Raw genomic sequence first — 22,357 nt, 5'->3', positions numbered from 1 at the left:
TTTTTCATGGAGAGAGTCTCTGATAAGCATCTGGGTGTGTGCGCCGGCCGCTTTTCAATTGGACGGTGTTAACGATACCGTTCTGCATAAAGCCCGGAGTCAGTGTGCTAGTGACTTTTTGTGAGCCAAACAGCTGACGGCCCGCCTGCCACCTAGGGCACGTGGCCTTAAGAGGCAATCAACCTCGCCCACTGTGGCAATTGCTAACCTGGCCACTGCACTGCCAGCGAAGTGTCCTCCGTGGCAGTTGGCAGTTCAGCTAATGATTGGTGGCGAGATGTTGCTCGGAAAAAGCTAGCTGGCTCTCACAAGCCCAACCGGTGTCAGTATCCGCCATCGCAGGGAGGTGGCGCATCGCTACACTGCTGCACCACTGCGTCAGGTACGTTATGGGGGCTCCCAGAGATCTATGAGCGTAATGTAGAGAATGACTAAGGCCGCATGTATGGATATGTGGGAAAAAATCTTGGATATAAAGAAGGAGTACTTGTGTACTTAAGTGTCCGTCTTATGGGCAGACACTTAAGGGCGGATACCTAAGGTCCGTTAGATTAGATTAGATGATGGGGTTTAACGTCCCAAAGTGACTGAGGCTATGAGGGACGCCGTAGTCAAGGGCTCCGGAAATTTCTACCACCTGGGGTTCTTTAACGCGCACTAACATCGCACAGTGCATGGGCCTCTAGAATTACGCCTTAGTCGAAATTCAACTGCCGCAGCCGGGATCGAACCCGCGTCTTTCAGGTCAGCAGACGAGCACCATAACCACTGAGCCACCGCGGCGGCGACCGAAGGTCCGTTAAGGTCTATTATAATTACTCTCTGGCGTAGGATATCGGATAGCGGATAGCGGATAGCAAATATGCATCTTAACACATGCACTTACGATACAGCCTCACCACCATGTGAAAATGAAAAATTTTAACTACCACACCTATGCCAACTTTAGCTTGCACATTATTGCACCTAGTAGTAGCGGCAGCGAATGACTGTGACCGGCTGGGCGTAACCGTTTCAGCTCTTGTTTACAGAATCGCCTGTTTCGCTTACGTCTCTGGAGCACTGGATGAACTCTACTGCCCCTCCGCTTCCCTGATAAGGACTCTGGCTTGGTTTCCTGTTTTTGGCGACTTCCGGAGCATCGAGAATCGCATGTTTTGCTTGCGTCTATGCGACTATGGATGAACATGACTGCCCCTCCTCCGTTGCCCTGATAGGGACTGCTCGTTTGGCTTCCTGTTTTGTAGCCTTCCGGAGCAACGACATGCATTGTTCGTGTTTAAAAGGCGGTGTCCATAGGCTGCGCCTTCATTTGCACACAGAAGCACGCGCCCAGCGTTCTAACTGCCACGCAATATTCTTGCAGGTTGGTGTTTTTTTGGCATATCTTTTTAAACGTCCTTTTGAGCACCACTGCTGTTGCTATTGCTGTTTGACGATTTGCTGTTTTTTTCCGTTGTTTTCTCAGCGATCCCTCCTTTGAGAACATGTCGTTATATTTGTCTTGCGATAAGGATGGGACTGATAAAGAAATGTTCCTAATATGCTCCACTTGCAACTATTCTTATCACATTAGAAAATGCTCTGGTGTGTCTGTGCCGAGCTTTCGAGGCAAAGGTGACTCTTTTAAGTTTTATTATGCAACTTGTCATTCAGCACTAAGAAAAAGTAGTGCTGCTCCTTCAGCAGAAGAGAATGCAAACCTTTAACGCGAGATAAAGGAATGGAATGACAAATTTTTTCTGCTTCTTCCTCTTGTTGCAAAGGTCGTCGCACTCAGGGAACTTGTAGCGAAGGACGATGGAATTGAAAGCACAATAAAGTTAGTTTCCTACAAGTATGACAGTGTGCGAGAACATCTTGAGAAACAAAAGAATGACACGGCTGCCTTAAAGATAAGAGTGGAAAACACTGAGACTAGAAAATGCGCTGCAACCAGGAAAACAAGGATTCAAAATAATTAATTAGACCAGTACAACCGCAGACTGAACATGGAAGTGCACGGAGTCTTTAAAGAACAAAATGAAAACCTTCTCGAGAAAATGAATAGCCTATAGCGGCTTCGCTACAACTACCAACCCTAAATTTAAGACTGGGATCTTGAAGCTCGCTTGCCAGCGAAGACTGGAAAGGAAGCAGTCATTACTATCCAGACTTCGTTTGGTATCACTAAAAGAGAAATGTCGTACCACTCTCATTACATTGGAGTCTGCTCTGATGTCTTCAAAACTTTACTCCGGAAAACAAACGGTTACTCTGGCTATCCCGCTCAAAAGGAACCGAACTTAAGTATGCTTTCGTGTGACAGAATGACGGGCGCGTCTTTGCTCAAAAGGCAGAAGATGATAAGGTTCTTAGGCTCTACGTTTTCGATCCCGGCAGCGGCGGTCGAATTTAGATGGAGGCAAAATTCTAGAGGCCCGTGTACTGTGCGATGTCAGTGCACGTTAAAGAACCACAGGTGGTCCAAATTTCTGGAGCCCTTCACTAAGGCGTCCCTTATAACCTTAGTCTCTTTGGGACTTTAAACCCCAATAAACCAATCTTAGGCTCTACAACGAATATGATCTGCAAAAACTGTAGTCATAAGTGATAAGCGTTTTCTGCTGCGGTCGATTTTGTTTCACCAGAATGGTAGGCCTGGACACTGGCGTTGTTTATGACGACATAGAATATTTTAGTAGCATTCGTTCTTCAATGAAAAAACTGGCCAAGTATTTTTACTCTTATCATCTAAATGAGCACAGTTTGCATAACAAGGATGAAGATGTTTGCAGTTTTTTATCTTCTTTGAAGCCTAAGTTTGAGTTTTGGGCTTTTCAGAAACCATTTCAAGAATATAGTTCACTTTGAATGTTATGAATCTGAAGCAGAATGCAGAAAATATAAAATAGGCGGTGGTGTTGCAGCTTACATTAAGAAGTCTTTGCTATGAAATTGCATTTCATGACGCAGTTTTTCGTCAAAACCACGTTTTCATGTATTATTTGTTTATTAAATACTGCCAGCCTTTGTAGGCCCAGGCAGGAGGGGCAGTAAAATGAGATACAAGGCAAAGTAACATTTAGCACACAAACTAAAAGATAAACAAACCAAAGACAACAAATGCATGATTCGAACAAAACATAAGCAAATTGAACTCAATTTCTGGGCAGAACTGGAAGTGCAACATACAAAAGTCTTTATAAAAACTGGCAATGCTCTCAGTGTTTAACAGTGCAGTCAAAGGAAGCTGGTTCTACTCAGTTATCGTTCGGGGAAAATAAGAAAATTTATACAAAAAAAGAATATATATATATATATATATATATATATATATATATATATATATATATATATATATATATATAAACGTAATTCGGTTGACACACGGTAGAAAAACAACAACTTTATTCTAACGTTTCGACCAGGGTCTGGCCTTCGTCAGAGTGGCCTTCGTTGATCACTCTGACGAAGGCCAGACCCTGGTCGAAACGTTAGAATAAAGTTGTTGTTTTTCTACCGTGTGTCAACCGAATTACGTTTATGTTCTACCGGATCCATCCGATCTTCACCCCCTTCTTATATATATATATATATATATATATATATATATATATTAAATAAAATATTTATGTATTGTGGTTTGATCGACATTTTCAAACCACAATTTCTTTAGTACTAGGACTCGCTGTTGTAATTATGGGTTATGGGGTGAGTTGTCCCCATGAGGGCAGCTGCCTAGAATCAAGAGCTAAAGTAGCAATAACAAAATTTGTGATGCCAACATACACAAAGGTAGTAAACCTGCTTGACAGGCGTGTGTTGTTGTCTACAACCAACTACTGGCACCTTTTTCTTTCATGTTGACGAAGAACACCTGGGCCCCGCCGCGGTGGCTCAGTGGTTACGGCGCTCGGCTGCTAGCCCTAAAGAGGCAGTTTCGATCCCGGCCCGCGGCGGCTGAATTTCGATGGAGGCGAAATTCTAGAGGCCCGTATACTGTGAGATGTCAATGCATGTTAAAGTACCCCAGGTGGTCGAAATTTCCGGAGCCCTCCACTACGTTGTCTCTCATAGCCTCAGTCGCTTTGGGACGTTAAACCCGAATAAACCGAAGAAACCGAAGAATACCTGTATGTGGTGCAAGTTGCAAAAATGGTATCTTTAAGAAATATTTTACGCACCTACTTCCCGTATTGGAGTCTAATGTAGCAGCACGAAGGTTGCATGGTGGGTTATTGCTGTACCCTGCAAGGCTCTTAGTGCCGCTGGGTTTCAGCAGCATAACGGTTAGGAGAAATTTGTTATTGCGGTTAAAAAATAGATTGATTCCCAGGACTGCGTGCTTTCGATCGTTTCCGAAGGCTTTGAAAATGTTCCAGAAGTTAAGCTAATTCACAGACGAATTAATAATTGAATAAGGAGCAAATAAAATTGGGTCCAGTTAAGTTCAGCGCCATTTTTGTTCCAATACAAATCTGTAGGACAACAGAATTACCTTAGTTCTAGGAAAGGAAGTTGAAATGTAGAATTAAAAGGTACTTTATTTTATGAATAACAGAACTGCTCCTACTAACAGCCAAAATGAACTACTGAGGCACAAAAGGACATAGATTCTGGGCAGATTATTCAAAATTCAGGTGCAGATTTCGTCCTGGCCGTTATTGAGACTAGTGTTTTGCTGAAACCTTAGGAAATATACTCGGGAAGTTATAGTTGGCTACTTTTTTATTAAAGTCGTCTAATCTCTTAAGGTTATTTGCGCTGATCATTTTTTTTCTTTTTTAAAAGGCGATGTAACACAGGATGTGTTAAACTCATCCCTTGCCTTGAAATGTTAAGAAAAAAACTGAGGTCATGGAATTAGAGGACGCACAGAATGAGACGCCGGCCCACTTTGCTTGTGATTCGCGTATTATAGCAGTTTTATACGAAAGCTCACCTCACTAATTTTTTTCCTTTTCTATTGCTAGCCCTCTACATCTCGCACACTAAGTCCGTGTGAGTAATGAAATAAAAAATAATAGGGTGCATGCTTTCAAGTGATTCCTCCTTTTTGAAGCTTCGCAGTCCTTTACCCACGAGATGCGGCGACTACTCAGAAGTGCGCCACAATTGATCTGGGTGGCTGAAAACGAATTCACATGATCGACGCGGGCGCCATCTGGATCTCTGAGGCGTTAACTGTCAGTTGTCGCTACGTGGCGATTTCGCTTGCAGCCAACTGCGCAGGCGCACTTCAATCTCACTATTTGTTTTCAACCAGTGGAACCTACGAGAGGGCCTAGTAGGAGAGGCGGGTATTTACGATACACGGAGCGGCTGCGTGAAAAAGGCGGATTGTGTGCTTATTGCTTTCATTTCCACGGAGGGCCCGCATGGCTACGAGGTGCAAAATAATTTAGGAATATCCTCATACTTTTCTTGTCCAGGCAGCAAAACGACGCCGAAAGCTTAGCCGAACCTCATTCCCCAGAACAGAACTAATCCAGAGGAGCAATAAGAACACATCGCTATAGAAAGCACAATGAAGATTGCGCCATATCTATAACGTGTCACAGGCCAACTTTTGTAACCGTGTCTTTCGGAACTAAGGGAAGGCAAACTTTCCTCTTGCGATATTTTAGGATAAAGCCACCGGCCGAATCTTTTGCTCTAGAGGATGTGATTTGTAAGAATGAGTTTCGCACATGGACCCAGAACACGGAGGACATGTGGGGATGGTGAGGGTATATGTTTCGCAAGTGTTCGGCGAAGAAAATGAAGCATGCTTATCTGAAGTCGTGTGTGTAAAGAGAATTCGATTTCTGCTGATTGAAGTTAGCAGAATGAAGACATATTTTGAGTGTGATAGGAATCAAACAGCTAGTTCTGACAGAAGTATTCGCTAAATGATTCAGAAAAGTAAATGATCAACGTCCAAATGAGCGAAATATTGTCGCACTTCTATGAAGTGAAAAGGATTCCTGAATTAGGGCTCGAAATCAGTGACGCTGATTATGACTAAACAATCAATCTTCTTTTGTGCGCAATATTTTGGTTTAAATTCTGAAAAAGTTTTTTGTATCCCGAATGAAGAAAATGAAGAAAGTAATTATTCAACACTTCCTTCCATAGTTGTAGCGCCACCTTTGCCACCAATTGCTAGAGACAGAATGTCGAATTCTTCCAAGAATCTTTATTTCTCTTAGTGTTTCAGCATCTCGTTGCAGATTCGTTGCAACAAATCTTTTCCCCGGCAGTCTCCCTTGGTCTTCATGCGTCTTCACGCCTGGCCTTTTGTGAGGCTGGTGCGAACAGTTCACAGCGTGTTGTTATCCAGAGCATTTTTAACAACCTCTGCGAAGTTTGGGTAGAAATTACTCGCCCACTGTAGTTGGAGGGGTCCCCCGAAGGCGAGGCTTAGGCCCCCTATAGCTTGTTTCGCAATGTCTCCAGCCCCTTCTAGCACAAGAACGAGTCCTTCTGTGGTCACAGGTAGTGTGGGCCCTTCATGGGAAAGAACGACATTGCGTCTCGACTCATCTATGTTTACTCTGAACTGCGTGGTTAGGCGCGTGAACAGTTGGCGAAGTTTAATGCTGCCTTCACTTCCTGAACAATGCCTCCATGGGCTAGAGAGCTCAGTGTCACTGCTAGTAATGAGGTCCAACTGGAGCATTCGGGTCCCGTTCACGCAGTAGGGCAGGAGTGGCCCATACCGGCGCATTCGTTTAAGGCCATGGATGTGGCGGCCACCGATTTCAAGGCCTGCGAAGAGCGGTACAAAAGACTGGGGGCCGAAGAAATGATACTCGGGGAACTTTGCCAGTAGTCTGTTCACAGCGCCGTCCAGATCAATGTGCGTGAAGTCGCAGGAGCTGTCTGCACAAAAAATACGGGTAAAGAGGCAGTTGGCCTCACCAAATTTTCTATTGTGTTGCACACTGAGCAGCCATGGAGAATTGGCCAGATGTTGATGCATAAAAATGATGGTTAAATTGCAATCGCTATCAAAACCATGCGCTATGTTTCGGTGACGCTATGAGGAGTAGGAATGCTCAATTTGTTAGCCAACGCATCATTAAAAGGCAATGCATTTCCTATATCGCAATTCCTGGGAGATAAGTGGTTGTAGCGAGCACAACAGGCAGGCGCCAGTGAAAAGCATCTAGCATCCCATCATGTCTGCCTCAATCGATAGCTGTGAGAACGATCGAGAAGTAGCAGATCAGTTCAGCGGCTTTCTCAAGTGATTAGAGCCATGTTTTCAGTGCACTCGGAAATAGATATATTCAACGCACTGCGATAGTTTTCGCATGCTTTTTTATCATACCTCTTTTGGGGATCTGGCACACCTCTCATTGCCGTATCTTCACCTTTGCGGCAGCGAACCATTGGGCAATTCTTTTTTATGTTTTTGCTGGCATTTCTCTTTCTCGTGTCCTTTGCTACTCGGCCTTCTCATTTAATGTGACTCCTTTTATGAGTGAAAATTCATACCCCCTGATTGCAAATCCGCAGCTTCCGTATTGTTGACAACAGGTATTACTTTAAAGCCGCTGTAGTCATTGCTCTAATGAAGAGCGGAAATCCTGTATTCGAAGATATTTCCACCGGCGTTTGTTTTTACTCAGTTTTTGAGAGAAAAAAAATGATGCAGCGTGGAGCGACATTATATCGCTTATAATTTCCCGAACACCAAGTTGTGTTATTAAATGATCCTATTCTTACCCAAGCGTGGCCGCCAACTATAGCGTGAAATACATTGCAACCGCTGTGTACATTTGGTAGAGTCGACCCCAGAAAAAACAACACAGTTTACACTTTATCTCATGCTGTTGAAATGGTGCAGAATAATGCTATTCGATTTGTACTTTCTAACTATAACCGAACAGCCAGCATAACGTTAATGAGGTCTAATGTCTGTTTGCCGTGTCTGTCTTTGCGCCGTAAAATTTTTCGCATTTGCTTGTTTCATAAAATTTTCTACCATGAGTCTCTACATAGTGAATTCATTATGTCGCCTAGCTACCGCTCCTCACGTGTCGACCATCGCAACAAGGCTGCTCTTCCTAATTGCCCCACTAACACCTTTTATTATTCATTCTTGCCAAACACATCTAAAGACTGGAACCACCTTCCCGCTGAGATCGCATCCATATCAGACTACACTCTTTTCAGGCAAGCATTGTTGAATCATTTTTGTGATGTCACCTAAGAGTTTATTAATGCCTTTTTTTTCCTTTCTGTCGTTTTTTTTGTTATTTGTTATTCATGTCTTGGGTTGCTTTTCGATTTACTTTTCTAGTACAATTATGTTCGTTTTCTCGCTTTATTAGCCTTTCACGCTCTATGATTTATTTTGTATTTTGTACAATATACCTGCCGCTTTCATGTTGTGTTGTTGCTTTTTGTAACCCACTCCCCTCTACAATGCTTCGGCGATTGAGGGTATGCGAAATAAATAAATAAATAAATATAGCGATCGACGTATTGAGCTGATTTAGCAAAGGCAAGGGAGCACGAAATGAACAAAAGGGTAGTGAATGTGCACGCATTTGAATGTGTAACTACATATTAATTTCCTTAATTACAGCGCCAAAGGCGAGCACTTACCTTCTGTCGAAGCTTGAGTGTTTATTTCCTATGGAGACACTTACTCTGGCTACGCCTTCATTTCAGGTGGCGATAAGATTCCTGGTAGAACCACTAACATTTGTACAGTCTCATGTGGGTACTAGTATTGCAAGATCAGTGTATAATCGATCGAATATATTTGCTTACTGAAAGTTCGAGACTAGAAAATTCTACTTCTGGCATTCGCTGCTTTTTGTATTAATGATATGCAATAATACGAAAAACTTTCTTTGACTCTTTTCTCCCTATCGTGCTCCGGATATAGGAACTTGAATTCTGCAAACCGGGTTCCTGCTACACATTTTTATCACATTGCTGCTGCCACTGAGATCCAGCACTTACCTGTTGTAGAGACGAAAGCAGAAGCCATTCCCACGAAGGATACAGCAACCAGCGCACATAGTGACCACATTATTTGTCTTGAACCTAAAATGAAAAATCACTCTTGAAATAAGCGAGTAAAAAGAAAGAATTTCTCGCCCTAAGCAATTCATTAGAGTAATTTTTCCAGTTTTTGCAAGGTGAATATACATTTGGTATGCAGCTGATGACGACTTTTACTGCCTTGGGTAGCCAGAGTGAAATGTGGCTGACGACTTTCGGTGGCTTCATGGTTAAGGCGCACATCTACTGGGCCACGGCGGCCGCGTTTCGATGGAGGTGAAACGCAAAAGGCGCCCCTGCGCTGTACGATGTCAGTGCACGTTAATGAACCCTAGGTGGTAGAAATTATTCCGAAGCCCTCCACCATGGCATCTCTTTCTCTCTTTCTTCTTTCACTCCCACCTCTAGCCCTTCCCTTACGGCACGGCTCGGGTGTCCACCGAGGTATGTGAGACAGATACTGACTCATTTCTTTTCCTCAAAAATCAATTTTTCTCTTCATGTACCTCAAAATTTATAAAGAAACGTGCACAGGTTCGTGATTGCAGAGATCAGACGTGAAAGTCTCAATACTGTCGCTGAGGGAAATACCGCCTCGCTTTATAGCCTTTATGGATTAGGTAATGTTTTAGAGATCAATGAGCGACTCCTATAACAAATCTTCATGGTTATTAAAATCAATTAGAATTCTTTGCAGGCCGGACAGTTAACGGTGGCGTTGCGAACTAGGATGCCGTGGATGTTTCAAGCAATGCAGATTAAACCGACGTTTATCCCCACATGCCCAACTTTAGGAAAGAAGGTATAATAATGACAGTTGCCTGCTGCCGACGTGGGAGAGAGTCTATCAGTGCACAGGTTATTTTTAGAAAAAGCAAGGCGGAATTGCGTCTTTCATTCGCTATAACCACATCCTCAATTCCTTCGAAAGAATTTCTGCGGCGACTGATTGTCTATAACGCGTTTCGCGGTGGAGTAAATTTTAAAAATCTTTTTATGTACCATGGAGCTTTGCGGTCGTCCGGGATGTCAAGTCTTGGGAGAGTTTATATCGTTTTTTGCGACACAGAAGCCTACCAAGAATTTTTAAAACCGATCTTTAGGGGCTTGAGGACCCTGCAGGCCACATTCTACGATTAACGTCAGTGTCATAAAATTTAATGAAGAATAAAGGTCATGACATAAACGTCATAAAATTTTAACACTGGCAAACAGCCGCGGAATCCTAAACGAGGATCCCAATTTCTTCTACTCAGTATACGGAATAACGACTGCATGAACATGAACTTTAGCAGCGTAAAAGTTTGATATCTTAACCATGGCGGCTTTGTGGAAATTAAGTGTAAGGTTCCCTTTGATCGTGGTGGAGCAGCGCAAAGGACGGGACACAAGAAACAAGGAAAGACGTACACAGGCGCTGATGTCCTTTGATGCTCTCGGACGAGAACCCTTCTGTGCAGTTCTTTCCCTTAGAGTACACCGCGCAAACTCAATTGGCTTTCACAATATTTTCGTTAGTGGCAGAAGTTGATCCAACTGCTGTTTAGCCCGCTACTTTCAAATACGTGGTTAGCACAAGCCATATTTGCCCATTCACCCTTGGTGTACATGTGTTGCTCCGAAAGCACGCTGCTTTTTTGGCTACGATAGATGAACAATAATAAGGGAGTAATTACTCATTGACGTCCAATTGCTCATTGGTCAACACTGTTCCCACTTCGAGTTATTGATCAAATCACTCTCGCCCTACCATAAGCTTGCCGTCCCGGTTAGCTCAATCGGTAGAGCGACTGCTCCGGTGAAGCGGTGGTCCCGGGTTTGAACCCCGGACCAGGACGAATTTTTCTTTAACTACGAAGTTTCTGAGAAAGCTGTATAGCGATCCTTTGTAGCCGTAAGGCTGCCCTCGGGTGGTCGTCAATGAGTAATTACTCCCTTATTACAAATCTACTCCACCTTGGGGGGTTCCCCTAAAACTTTTGGTCAATAGATGAACAATCATACTCACTTTTCAATAACGTCTTCTAGGGCGAAATAATTTCGGGGCTTCTGAGTAGACGTAAATGGCCCTGCTCAAAAAAGCACTGGACACCAACTGGGTTGTGGTTTACACTGAGGCGGGTCGTCTCGCACGAGACCTAATATAGAGTCGCTGTTGGCCTTGTTTTGATTATTTTTTGACACGCATCCAAGAGACGCGCGGTCGTGTGACGCCGCTGTGTGCAACCGCGATAAACAATCCTGCGGCCACCCTGCAATAGGATCCTCTGAGCGGCGCCAAGTGCATCCGATTGGCATGCCTGCCGGCCTTTAAACGACAAAATTGGCCGTGACAGGCCGTTTACGTTTAAGCGTGTCCTGAAGTCTGTGTTGCATGCATGTGTCTTCTCGGGAAGAAATAGTGTTGTTTGGGCGGGAATGCTCTTAATGCGAGCCGTGGCTGACCTGCAGCCGATTGTTGAGATAGACCTAGCGAAAACACCCCGGGATGATTTTAATTTTCTAGAGGGTAAATGAGCAAAAATGTTCGGTTTATACTTTGGTTCATGGGGGTTTAACGTCGCAAAGCGACTCAGGCTATGAGAGACGCCGTAGTGAAGGGCTCCGGACATTTCGATCATCTGGTGTTCTTAACGTGCACTGACATCGCACAGTACACGGGCCGTTAGAAAACCATCTCTCATCTTCAAAAACTTCTTTCCTTCTTTATTGGCTTTTTTGAGCTTCTACTTTTTAACATGTTGAGAGAGTTGCCAGGATACCGAAGTGAGGACGTTAGGCCCCCTACATCTTTTATTTATTCGTTAAAAAGTGTGATGCGATATGTATAATATTGCACCACGCACAGCAAGTGGTAGCATCTAGAAATTCGATTTCTATTATCCCCTCTCTGAAAAATATCTCTTCTCCTTTATTAGATACCAGGCTTTGATTAGCTATTCTAGAGCTGCACTACGACGCCGCATAGAGAGACTTTTTTTGAATATGAATGATCGGCAAGTTGCGTTACGTAACGTGGCAGTTTAACTCTCCTCGTTTCATAGCGGCACCTGCGGTACTGTCCTCTTTAAAGAGTTATGGTATTCGTAGCTGCCTGCTGTCTCCTCAGTACGTCATGGCTGCTTTTCTATGCTAGTCTGCAATTGTATCAATCAGTGAAAGAAACGGTAGCTATTGAAAGGCTAATGCGTCGAATTGTGACCTACATCAGAGGGGGTGTGTGTGATTTTCAGGGGTCGGTTGGGCTACAGCAATCGCTGTCATCTATCAAGGCGAAAACCTCTGGACTCATTATTCATACAAATGGGCTCATGACCAGCGAGTCCGTCGGCGTGGAATTTGTGCCTATGTATCACTTTGTTCCCCAATATATACTCCAGTGTGTCAGGAGTTCAAGTGGGACCAGTGGGTGGTACCATTGGTCGACAGGTTGTGGACCGCTTAGTTGTGTTAGAATGTTGGAAGTGGTATCAAACGATTCAGCGCGTTACTGGGCATAAGACTACTCGCCGAATCAAAGCGTAGCTTGCAACAGGGAGCCGCACCGACGATCTTTGGTTCCCCAAACCGTGACTTCATGAAACATCAAACATCCATTACTTCCAAAATAATTGACGTAGCACATTTGAAGTGGCGTCAAACGGTTTGTCTTCATGCACTGCATGCGTTGGCAGTCAATGTATAGTACGCGTATGTAGTAACTTGGAATCGGTTATAACGAGCATAACACCAGACACAAGCACACAGGGAAGAATCAAAAGCTTTCCAGAGAGCTCAGCGGGATGGTACAGAGGCGTTCGCCTTGTTGCACATGAGGTGACTTAAGTGGTCCCACTGAATTTTTTTTGTTAGCCATTGGAAAATTTCTTGAAGGATCAGTCATGGAGCATGAAGCTTGTTGGGAAAGAAAGAGCCAGATACCCCGATGCGATGCCTAATATAGGATGAGCATTTATCTATAGTAAGGAATAGAACGTTATATAAAGAAATTAGGATATAACTGAACCTGGCAATCCCCACGACAATAGGATTATGTGTTATTTGGCTCCGACTTTTATACCCCTGCAATACCGGTTATCTCAATGCCCCTTGAGTCAATGGTCATCGAAATTTTCGATGGCCATCAAGATGCACCGGAGCCACACAGCTATTTTCAATGATTATTCAGTGAGCAGTGTGCACGCTATTCGATAGATGGCGCTAGGGATAGCAACACTGATAAAAAAACTACGCTTTGAAGCTCAGTAAAACGTTACGAATATAGGGGTAAGTGCCATTTTGACTGAAACACTTTCGGAATAAGTCATTCAAATACTTCACAGTACGGCGTAATGTAGAGACAGCGATGGAGGGGAGATCATAGGAAGCGATGCGCACTTCGTTTCAGAAGCGTTCACTTTTCGGCGCTGTAGCTGGCACTGATCACTGACCGTCTTTAACGTGTTCATAGCTACTATGGGCTTTGTCAAAATGTGTTTGTTTATCTAACGTTAACGCTTTTTGTGTAATCAAAGCCCCTGGATCAAACCTCAGCCCGATTTCGGTGTAGAGAGAATGCGGGAAATGCCGGTCAGCTAAGCGATATCAATGTACTTTAAAGAGCCACAGGTGATGGAAATTATTCTTGTACTCTCCGCTATGCCGTCCCTCTTAACCACTTTGCTGCGTCGGGTTATCAAGCACGACACTTTCTATATTACCAAATTACCGCAGCGATAGCGAAAGGTCGTATGAGCAGAAGTTTTGGCTGACGTCTCACCGAGTCCCGTCGTATGTGTGCCGGCTTGCAAAAGTATCTTGTTTTCAAGCCTTTGTAATTCGAGGAGCGTTTTGCGTAGGAAGCCTTACAAGTAGAGTGGAAGTGTGTGCGTTGCATTTTCACCTTGTAGCGGTGAAGTAAACATTGGGCAGGCATGGTACTAAATATTCACCGTTTTTTCCACATGTCTTCTTAAACTTCTCACACTGTTCTGTGAAAAGAGCGGATCCGATAGTTATGGTTATCTGAGCAAAAAAGAGATATCACTCGCGGTGCGCGCAAGGTCTTTTTAAATCCAGAATGGGAGCAATTTGTGTGGGTGGCTGCTGGTGGCTAACTTTTGAGACATGTTATTAGGATGCATTCTCGTTTCTGCTGTTGACAGACTGTAAAGAGCACCCGCTACTCTTAGTTACTGTCATAAATAGTAGGGTGAAAACGTTGTAAATTTGTAGCGGGAGTAAAAAACCCTGAAACTGGTGCGGACTGGAAGAAATAATCCAGTTTTCAGTTTATCTTCGGGGTATTTGCTGCTATTACTGTACTCGAACACTGAATTAGTTCTACGTAAAAGTCGGAAAAGTTTGTTACGTCGATAGCAATCAGCGCTGATAAACATGGCGGCAACATTGAATTCACCATTTTGCACGCTACGTAGAGAACTAACGTAGCGAACACAGCGCGGCGAGTGAGGCATTCACCGTGCTTTGATTTGATTTATGGGGGTTTAACGTCCCAAAGCGACTCAAGCTATGAGAGACGCCGTAGTGAAGGGCTCCGGAAATTTCGACCACCTGGGGTTCTTTAACGGGCACTGACATCGCACAGTACACGGGCCTCTAGAATTTCGCCTCCATAGACATTAAGCCGCCGCGGCCAGGATCGATCCCGCGTCTTTCGGGCCAGCAGCCGAGCACCATAACCCCTGAGCCACCGTGGCGGGTCACCGTGATTTGTTACCTGCGCCCAGCGAAGTGTTACTGCCGAATACAAAGGTTAAACAGCAGACAAATGTCTGGAAGCGAATACGGATGAGGAGAAATTAGCATAAGCAACGCATTTAACACGAAGACTACAGTGTTGATGGCAGCGAATGGTAAGGAAACGGATTTTCAGCGAAGGCATGCGTAGCACGTACAGAAAGAGAGTTTAGTGCGAAAAATGCGGAGATTTTTATTTAAAAAATTATTGAACTTTACTTATTGTGTTTTATTAGGCACCAAAGAAAGCGTGTGGAAGCAGTCAACGTAATAGAGAAATAATAGCTCACGCTTGTATGTGCGGGAAGAAACAACGAAAAATACATAGTGTGCAAGGTGCTAGCAATGCATATTAGTACGCCGGAATGAAGAAAGAAACGCGAAGACGCGTAGAGAAAAAAACGGTCTCAAAATATGCACTAAATATTTCGGAGTGCACGAAAAAAATATGGATGCAACAAAAGCTACAAACCGCGAGGAACCAAAAACATAGTTGCAGTAGTGTTAGTAGTAGCATCAGTCGTGTTAGTAGAAGAAATAGTAGTAGGAGTGGTAGTAGTAGTAGTAGTAGTAGTAGTAGTAGTAGTAGTAGTAGTAGTAGTAGTAGTAGTAGTAGTAGTAGCAGCAGTAGTAGTAGTAGCAGTAGCAGTGGTAGTAGTAGTAGTATTAGTAGTAGCAGTAGCAGTAGTAGTCACTCCTGCAGTGGCAGTAGTATCGGTAGTAGTAGTAGTAGTTGTAGTAGTAGTAGTAGTAGTAGTAGTAGTAGTAGTAGTAGTAGTAGTAGTAGTAGTAGTAGTAGTAGCAGTAGCGGAAATAGTTTGGTAGGTTCGCCGCAATGGACTAGGGTGGCGCTGGTGAACATTCTGAAGGTTCGGTTACACTACACATAAATGCCCCTGGAAGAGAAGATTAGACAGCTGGAGGCGTAGCTTGATTGATGTAGCGCCATACGCGGAAGAAAGTGTAGTCTTGCTTGATGTACAATATTTCTGGGCGTTGCAAGATGTAGAAAGCATTTACGCATTTTTAATTAAACAATATGCAATAGTTATCACAGGAGTAGGAGTACTGGACAAGATTTTTCGTTTCACAGAATTAAGGTTCACGGCTTGATGGCGCAGATCCGGGAGTACCTTTCCTGACTGTAGTAGGGCGCTCAAAATAGCCACGTTGATTGCCAATCTGCCTCGTATGTAAGTTCTACAGGAGCCTAAATATTGAACTTTTTTTTCGTTAAATAATAGTTAAGCAACAGTGAGTTGCCAAGATTGTCCAGCAATCGTTTTTGATCTTCGAGTGCAGGCGACTTGACAGTTGACGAATGTGTTCATGCTCCGCCACAATCCCTCCTGCTGCTATCATGATACAAATCGTTCTTGGTATGCAGTAACGCCTTGTGTTTGCTGTTACCTACTAAAATTTTGGGAGATGCGCACTTCTGGATTGGGTTCTACTGACAGACACAGAGGATGGATATGCTAGTTGTTTTCGAGTAGGCAATGCATATTACTTGACGGAAGCGAACAATTTAGTACGTTCGGGAAGCACTAAATATAGCAATGCGGCGTGCGTCGGCAGTGCATTCAATACAAATCAAACCGAAATCACATGACACTGCATTTCCTGTCTACAACTACGCCTCGGCGGGTTCACCGTAATTACACTTTGTGCCGCCTGCACACATAGCGATATCAGGAAAAAACGGAAGCAGACTAATAACTGCTTCACGTTTTGAGAAGCAGCTTCTGTGCCGGACGGATGTAACTTCTGAGGGTCAATAGATACTGCTGCGGATATAGCAGTAAAAAATCCGGGCAACTGATTTGGCATTTCCTGAAGACAGGACGTAATGATGCTCCGTAATGATGCCTTCGCTCTAGCGCCTTAGATGCTGGCTTATCGACGGAAAGCAACACCCGACGGCAGCGTATAAATAGTCGTAGATGTGCAGTGTAGTAATCCTTCGTCTTCCAGTCTTCAGAACAAGCTCGAACACACTTTGCGTGGTCTATGGACTTTCGCCTTTGAAAGAAAAGGTGTAAACGGTAGGCCCTTTGTTTATTCTGCATTTTACCTAAGTACGATATGGTTCACCAACTCGCAAGTTACATTCTCTGGGATAGCCTCCAAGTCGCAAGAAAAATATTAACCTAAATAGTTACTGCTTGGATATTCTTATACAACAATAAAGTTGCCTTTGCCATAGTTAACTGCAATGTTTATCTGCTTACGTTTATTATATTTAAAAAAGAGCATTGTGTTAGATAGCCGATGTACGCGACTCCAGTCCCATTGTTCACTCATTTCCGCCATTCCGCAAATGACATTTAAGAACCTTTTCGTGTACGTGCTTGTATGAGCACTCCAAAATGGAGTGCTCCGACTTTTACTAGCAAAATGGTAGTTAGGAGAAGTCGACCCAAAATATCGGGGCCCAATAGAAACAACAGGCAAAATAATTATATGACGAAGGATGGCAGTTGAGTTTATCGTGGTCACCATTCTCCCCCCCCCAAAAAAAACAAAATGACCGTGACAATAACCCACACATCTTACGGCCGTCGTTATCCTAGTGTCCGAAGCAGTGACCAGGGCTCCATTTAAACTTAATGGACATCTTTCTTGATACCTACGTACATATTCACGGTAGTTCACCAACTTAGCAGAATGGCATGCTCCTGACTGTGAAGATTAGGAAACCGTCTAGGAGCCGGTGCACATGACAAGTCTCTTTCTATGGAGAACGGCACATGAGAAGGCCATGAAAGAGGCGGTCTGCAGTAAAGAGAATTGACAAAACGCCTAATCATAGTTGCAGTAGGTTCCCTGTACACACTAGGTATGGAAAGACATATTGCGCTAGAACCGACTGGCGCCAACTTCCGACTGGGTTTATTTTGCTGGAAACGGCAGTTTTTAACCAAACGAGGAAACCAGTCAAACTATTCGGATTGTGGTTTTTAGCTCAACGTAGAACAGAGCTGAGTGAAAAAGAAATATGTTCCAGCAAGACTTTCCTTTGATGTAGTCAGTAGTTTCGCGCCAGTTCGCTTATGACAATATGTCTCGATACTACGAACTAGCTCAAACAAAACTTTTGATGGGCTAAGAAGCGTCAACCCTTTGTTTAGAGCGAAATAATTGAATCTCTGAAGCCATAATTAATGTTCACAAAATGCGGGGGCTAGGAGTATTTGACGATGTCTGAGGGGAACCGAAAATTACGCTTTAACATTTGCACTCAAATTAATGATGCCAGTGTCCTATGTGTTCACAACATTGCAAAAGACACGGAAACGTGACGCAAATATATGATCTAGTACTGGATTTACTGGCCTTATCTTTGTTGTTCTTGGAAGAAGATTTGGAAACTCCGAAAAATGCGCGAAATAAACACGGCGATTCTGTACAACGTCTTTCCCTGCATCTGGTGACGATTGATTCGTTTTGTAGTGTGTGGGCAGAGACTGTGCTCCTAATTTTTTATTACTTTTCCTACTGCAGTTATTAGCGAGTATGTCGACTGCGATGAGCCTTCAGCTAAAGAATGATGGCAGCGCTCAAACTCAAACCGAATACATTGGTGATTTTTCAACGAAGGACTGCGGTTTATGTTTCGCAGGGAGAGTCAGAGGGGCACTCCACCTCTCAGAACTACGAAAAACGGCTTTAAAGCTACGTAAGGGAATGTGCTATGTAGCCGCGATAAATGCCGAGCCTTGCGCCGTGGCTGAACTCTGCGGCGCTATGCAAAGCTACGGCATATGCTGTTCCTACAAGATGCTGTCACTTTCCCAGCTCGCGTGCTTGCTCGTGACAGGCGTTTTTCGAAAGTTGCTATGTTCTTACAAGTGTCGCGGGAATATGGACGATCCCGAACTTTTTCAGAAACCAGTGTTACTACTAGGAGAACATTATACAAAAAGTGTCATTTCTTAAAACAGAAAGCGGGTCCCTTTTGCAGTAATGTACCATGCACCATCAAGTCGGTTGAACAGCGCCTGGGGGTTAAAGGGACGATGTGAGTAATTAACGTAGCCATAGTGTTCTAACGGAGCAGTCAAGAAACTCTCATAGTGTACAGCAATTCGGACTGCTTTAGAATCATTTGGACGATCATTCCAGGCTGTATGATCAATTAAGATCTCTCTTTCTCTCAAAAAAGTTTCTCTTCTCCCCCACCCACGGTTTTTTCAGCCTTTTTTTCCTTGTGTTCTCACAGTATTCAAGCTACCATGGCGCTCGTGACTGCAGTGGTTACTGCACTTAGCATTTTTGTGCCAGTCATTGCTACATCCTATAATCCAGGTAAGAATCCACTATATTATTAGCCTATTTAAACTATCTGTGTGTTCAGTCTTTATGTTTGCAGAAACCTTGGCTACAAAATAGCTAAAATAAACTCATCGCTTCTCAAATTCCTATCTGAGTATCAATAAATTCGTAACCTCCAAACAGTCTGCCTGCGAATTTCAATGGTGCCTCAAGCGACCACCTTTTGCCCTCAAATTAGAAATTTTTTACTATACCCCGTACGCCCGGCGTCACCGCACATCGGGAATGAAAGTAAGGTGGAGTGCTTTTCTTCTAGAGCTTTTTTCTTTCCGGTTTCGGGATGAAGAAATTTTTTGTCACTTTTTTGCCTAACAGACGCTTTTCTGAGCCTTGCCTGTATTGATTACCTCTTCTAATGCTTTTCAAAATGGTGCATATGATTTTTGCTGCGGTAGCACTGTAACGACTATACCTGAAGGTGGCTGGGCGTCCGCTGTGCGAGCCCTCTATCTAACTTGGAATGGAAGAACTTTTTTGGGGGGGGGGGGGGGGGGGTCGCTTCTCATGTCTCTACTCACCCAATATCATTAACCGCCTCCTCCATAAATATCATAAGACCCAACAGTCAGGTTGATAAGACGCAATGAGAAAACACCCTATGCTTAGTAGGACTACGACGATCTGTCATGGACACGTGGAGTCTGTCGTCAATAACAGCGCTGAGTGCAACCAATAGCGATTGGCGCCACTTGCGGAGGTGAAAGTGATTAGCTTTTTGGAGCGCCCAAATACTCTCCTGTGACGCAAGTTCTCCTGGACAGGGCGCGAGCATGACTCACTGTGCTGCAGTAGGGACAACCAAAATCGCTCTGGGCTCAAGGTGAGGTTAATGTTCCCACAGATCAAATGGGACGGCTACTGCGCCACTTCTTTCCATTTCCACAAAATCAATTTTAATTTTCTTTGTCAGATGTCGAGATTGGGCATTTCCCTGAGTAAAACCGTTGGGAAGGCAATAACCCAGCAGTAGGTAAACCGGAACGCGATGGCGCCAGGTCTCGCTTTTCATGGTCTGCGATGAGAAGACGCTGTTCGGGACGTTCCCAAACGTTAGAATGAAGCATAACGCTTAGCTGAGTTCCTGGGGTTCGCCGGACAACTGACGGAACCACTGCCTTCTGCTAAACATGTGTTAAAGGATGGAGAGCATTCTACAGACGTCAAACAGAAGCGACAACGTCGCTGCGTGGAAAAATTTTCGTTGAATTCTTCATGCTAAGCCTCACCCTTAGCTGCTCTAGTTTTGTTTTTATGTACAGCTTTCAGGTGTTGCTTTGCAAAAAAAAAAATACTTAATAATTTAACAAGTGTAGCCTTTTTGTGAATGACAGAAACAAATTTAACGCCCTGCCTCCTTCTATTCCGCAGCGTGCGACTTTACAGGCTGGGACTTGGACAGCGCTGTGGCCAAATTTCTCTCAAAGTTGCCTGAAAGCCATGTGCCCTACGTGCACGACTTCCGAAAAGCTTTCGACGGTGTCGAGACGGGCCCTCTTAACGTGACTGGTCTCAACAAACTGATTCGGCTCGGGCCGCTCCTGCCATACTGCGTCGGCGAGAGCCGCCTCCTAAACGTCGAGCTGGTCAACAACGGTGAAGCCATGCTCTCCTTACCTTGGAGGTCATGCATCGGGAAAGAAGGCACTTTGACAGTAACCGCCAGCAAGTCGCGCTTCACAGTTCTTCTTAGCGTAACCTCACAAGGAGCCGGACAGGACGTCAAGCTCGCTTTCGTCGGACCCGTTCTGGCCCTGTACACGGAAAACCCGAAGATCAATATTCGTGGCGCCGGTAAACTAGTGTTCGATGCCTCTGAAGCTCTGAGCACTTTTCTGCCGGGCGTGACTCACCGTGTATGGAGTGACTATTTCTTTGTGTACCTGCGTGGCGCCATCCGTAAGGCGCTACAGGAGGCCTTCGAGTAAGGTTTACTGGTAAAAAGCTGTTGAGCGTCACAAGGAAGACAAGGTTCTACTTTTTTATCCAAGAAAATCAAGCGCGCTGCATGGCTTCTTGCTTGGTTGCTAATATTGTGTGTTTCGGCCACATGCGTATGGTTGGTACTTGAGGTACTTTAGCTTTTAGGTTTTTATTACCAGGTACTTTGCATGGTCGCTTTCGTCAACATCAATATGTCGAGCTAATTTCATTTAAACACGTTAAGGAATCCTTTTCCAACCTATAAATAGTATTGTTTTGATATATGTTTGCTTCACTGATCTATTATTTCTCTTACCTTTACGTTATGTAGGTCCAGTTATGATCGTATAAATCTAGTTTTATTGCAGTAAGTATGTATAATGTGTTCTTGTATTATTTCTGCTAACATCGAAAACTAAACTTGTTTGTTTTTGAAAACTATACAAAGTTATTACTGTGTGTGCTATTCTATGTCTTTCCATTCTTTATTTAACTATTGTTGTTAGTAGCTATGTCAGCACTGCCTTGTAGAGGTTTAGCCCAGGTACCCTTCCAAACTTCTGGTAAAACAAAATTAAATTGAATTGAAGTCAGCCTACTCTCAGAAGATTCATTATCCTCACTAATACTGGAGCTCAGTAGAATGCCAGATTTGAAGAAAAGTTTATTTGTACTAGTTAGCTATCACGTCTAAATAATGTAGAATGGGCTAGATGCAACAATGGCTGTTTTAAATAAATAGACTAATGTCATTTGATCACACAGTGCTAAAGAAGGGTGAGGCTCATTACTTTTGCTGAACACTGACACGTTTAGGTTCACTAAGGACAAGTACACTCGGAAGCAAAAGGCGCGACAGCCGGCCAAGTAAATCAGTTCGTATAGCACCATACGTGACATGCAGACGTCACGTTTTCGAATTTATCCGACCGCATGTTATCAGTCAAACTTCAGCTGAATTATTTTTTACCTAGCAATGGTTACACTCCTTATTGCCAGTTTATTAACACTATCCACAATAAAAAACACATTTATGTATGATTTCGCTTGTTTCAATGAATACTGGTTCGTTTTGAGCACGATAATTTCAGCATTTTTATGTTAACTTTCATCCTGGCGCAAATAAAGCTCCCAGCAGTTCGTATTTTTGTCTTATTTATGCCTGCACATTGTAGAAGATGATTCTAGATAATGTGCCTGCATTGAACTTTGCACGCGTGCATTATGGATGGACAAGCTTATTGAATGGAAGGGCATGGAGGTTAAAAGATGATGAGGCCTGCTACTCTGCACTTGGGTAGGGGAGGAGTTGAAGGAAGAGGGTCGTGATGGTTGACCATGTGGTGAGAAGAGAGATGGAAGTGTATACAATAAACCT

The 22,357-nt window shown here is 43.8% G+C and overlaps 2 protein-coding genes across 3 annotated transcripts in view; one reads left to right on the top strand and one right to left on the bottom strand.

Moving 5' to 3' along the window:
- Window positions 1-11,133, bottom strand: part of LOC149331344 (uncharacterized) — a 107,928-nt gene extending 96,795 nt beyond the window's left edge. The window contains exons 1-2 of the mRNA XM_089556478.1: window positions 10,994-11,133; window positions 8,944-9,027 (exon numbers count right to left, since the gene is read on the bottom strand). Of these exons, the coding sequence (XP_089412604.1) occupies window positions 8,944-9,013 (70 nt within the window). The 5' untranslated portion in view covers window positions 9,014-9,027; window positions 10,994-11,133. The remainder of the gene's footprint in view (window positions 1-8,943; window positions 9,028-10,993) is intronic.
- On the top strand, window positions 1,016-22,120 carry LOC149331343 (uncharacterized). 2 transcript variants are annotated; one of them, XM_089556481.1, is made up of 3 exons: window positions 1,016-1,366; window positions 18,947-19,032; window positions 20,428-22,120. In XM_089556481.1, the coding sequence occupies exons 2-3, from the start codon at window positions 18,960-18,962 to the stop codon at window positions 20,982-20,984; spliced, it is 630 nt and encodes a 209-aa protein (XP_089412607.1). In that variant the 5' UTR covers window positions 1,016-1,366; window positions 18,947-18,959; the 3' UTR covers window positions 20,985-22,120. The 2 variants fall into 2 exon arrangements, with proteins under 2 accessions (XP_089412607.1, XP_089412608.1); XM_089556482.1 differs by lacking the exon at window positions 1,016-1,366 and adding an exon at window positions 16,701-16,769.
- The last annotated feature ends 237 nt before the right edge of the window (window positions 22,121-22,357 follow it).

This window comes from Amblyomma mixtum, chromosome 8 (genome assembly GCF_055824585.1).
Source record: "Amblyomma mixtum isolate Tamu chromosome 8, ASM5582458v1, whole genome shotgun sequence".
Classification (NCBI taxonomy): Eukaryota; Metazoa; Arthropoda; class Arachnida; order Ixodida; family Ixodidae; genus Amblyomma; species Amblyomma mixtum.
Note: the sequence above shows the minus strand (reverse complement) of the source record. Positions and strands in the feature narration are given on the sequence as shown.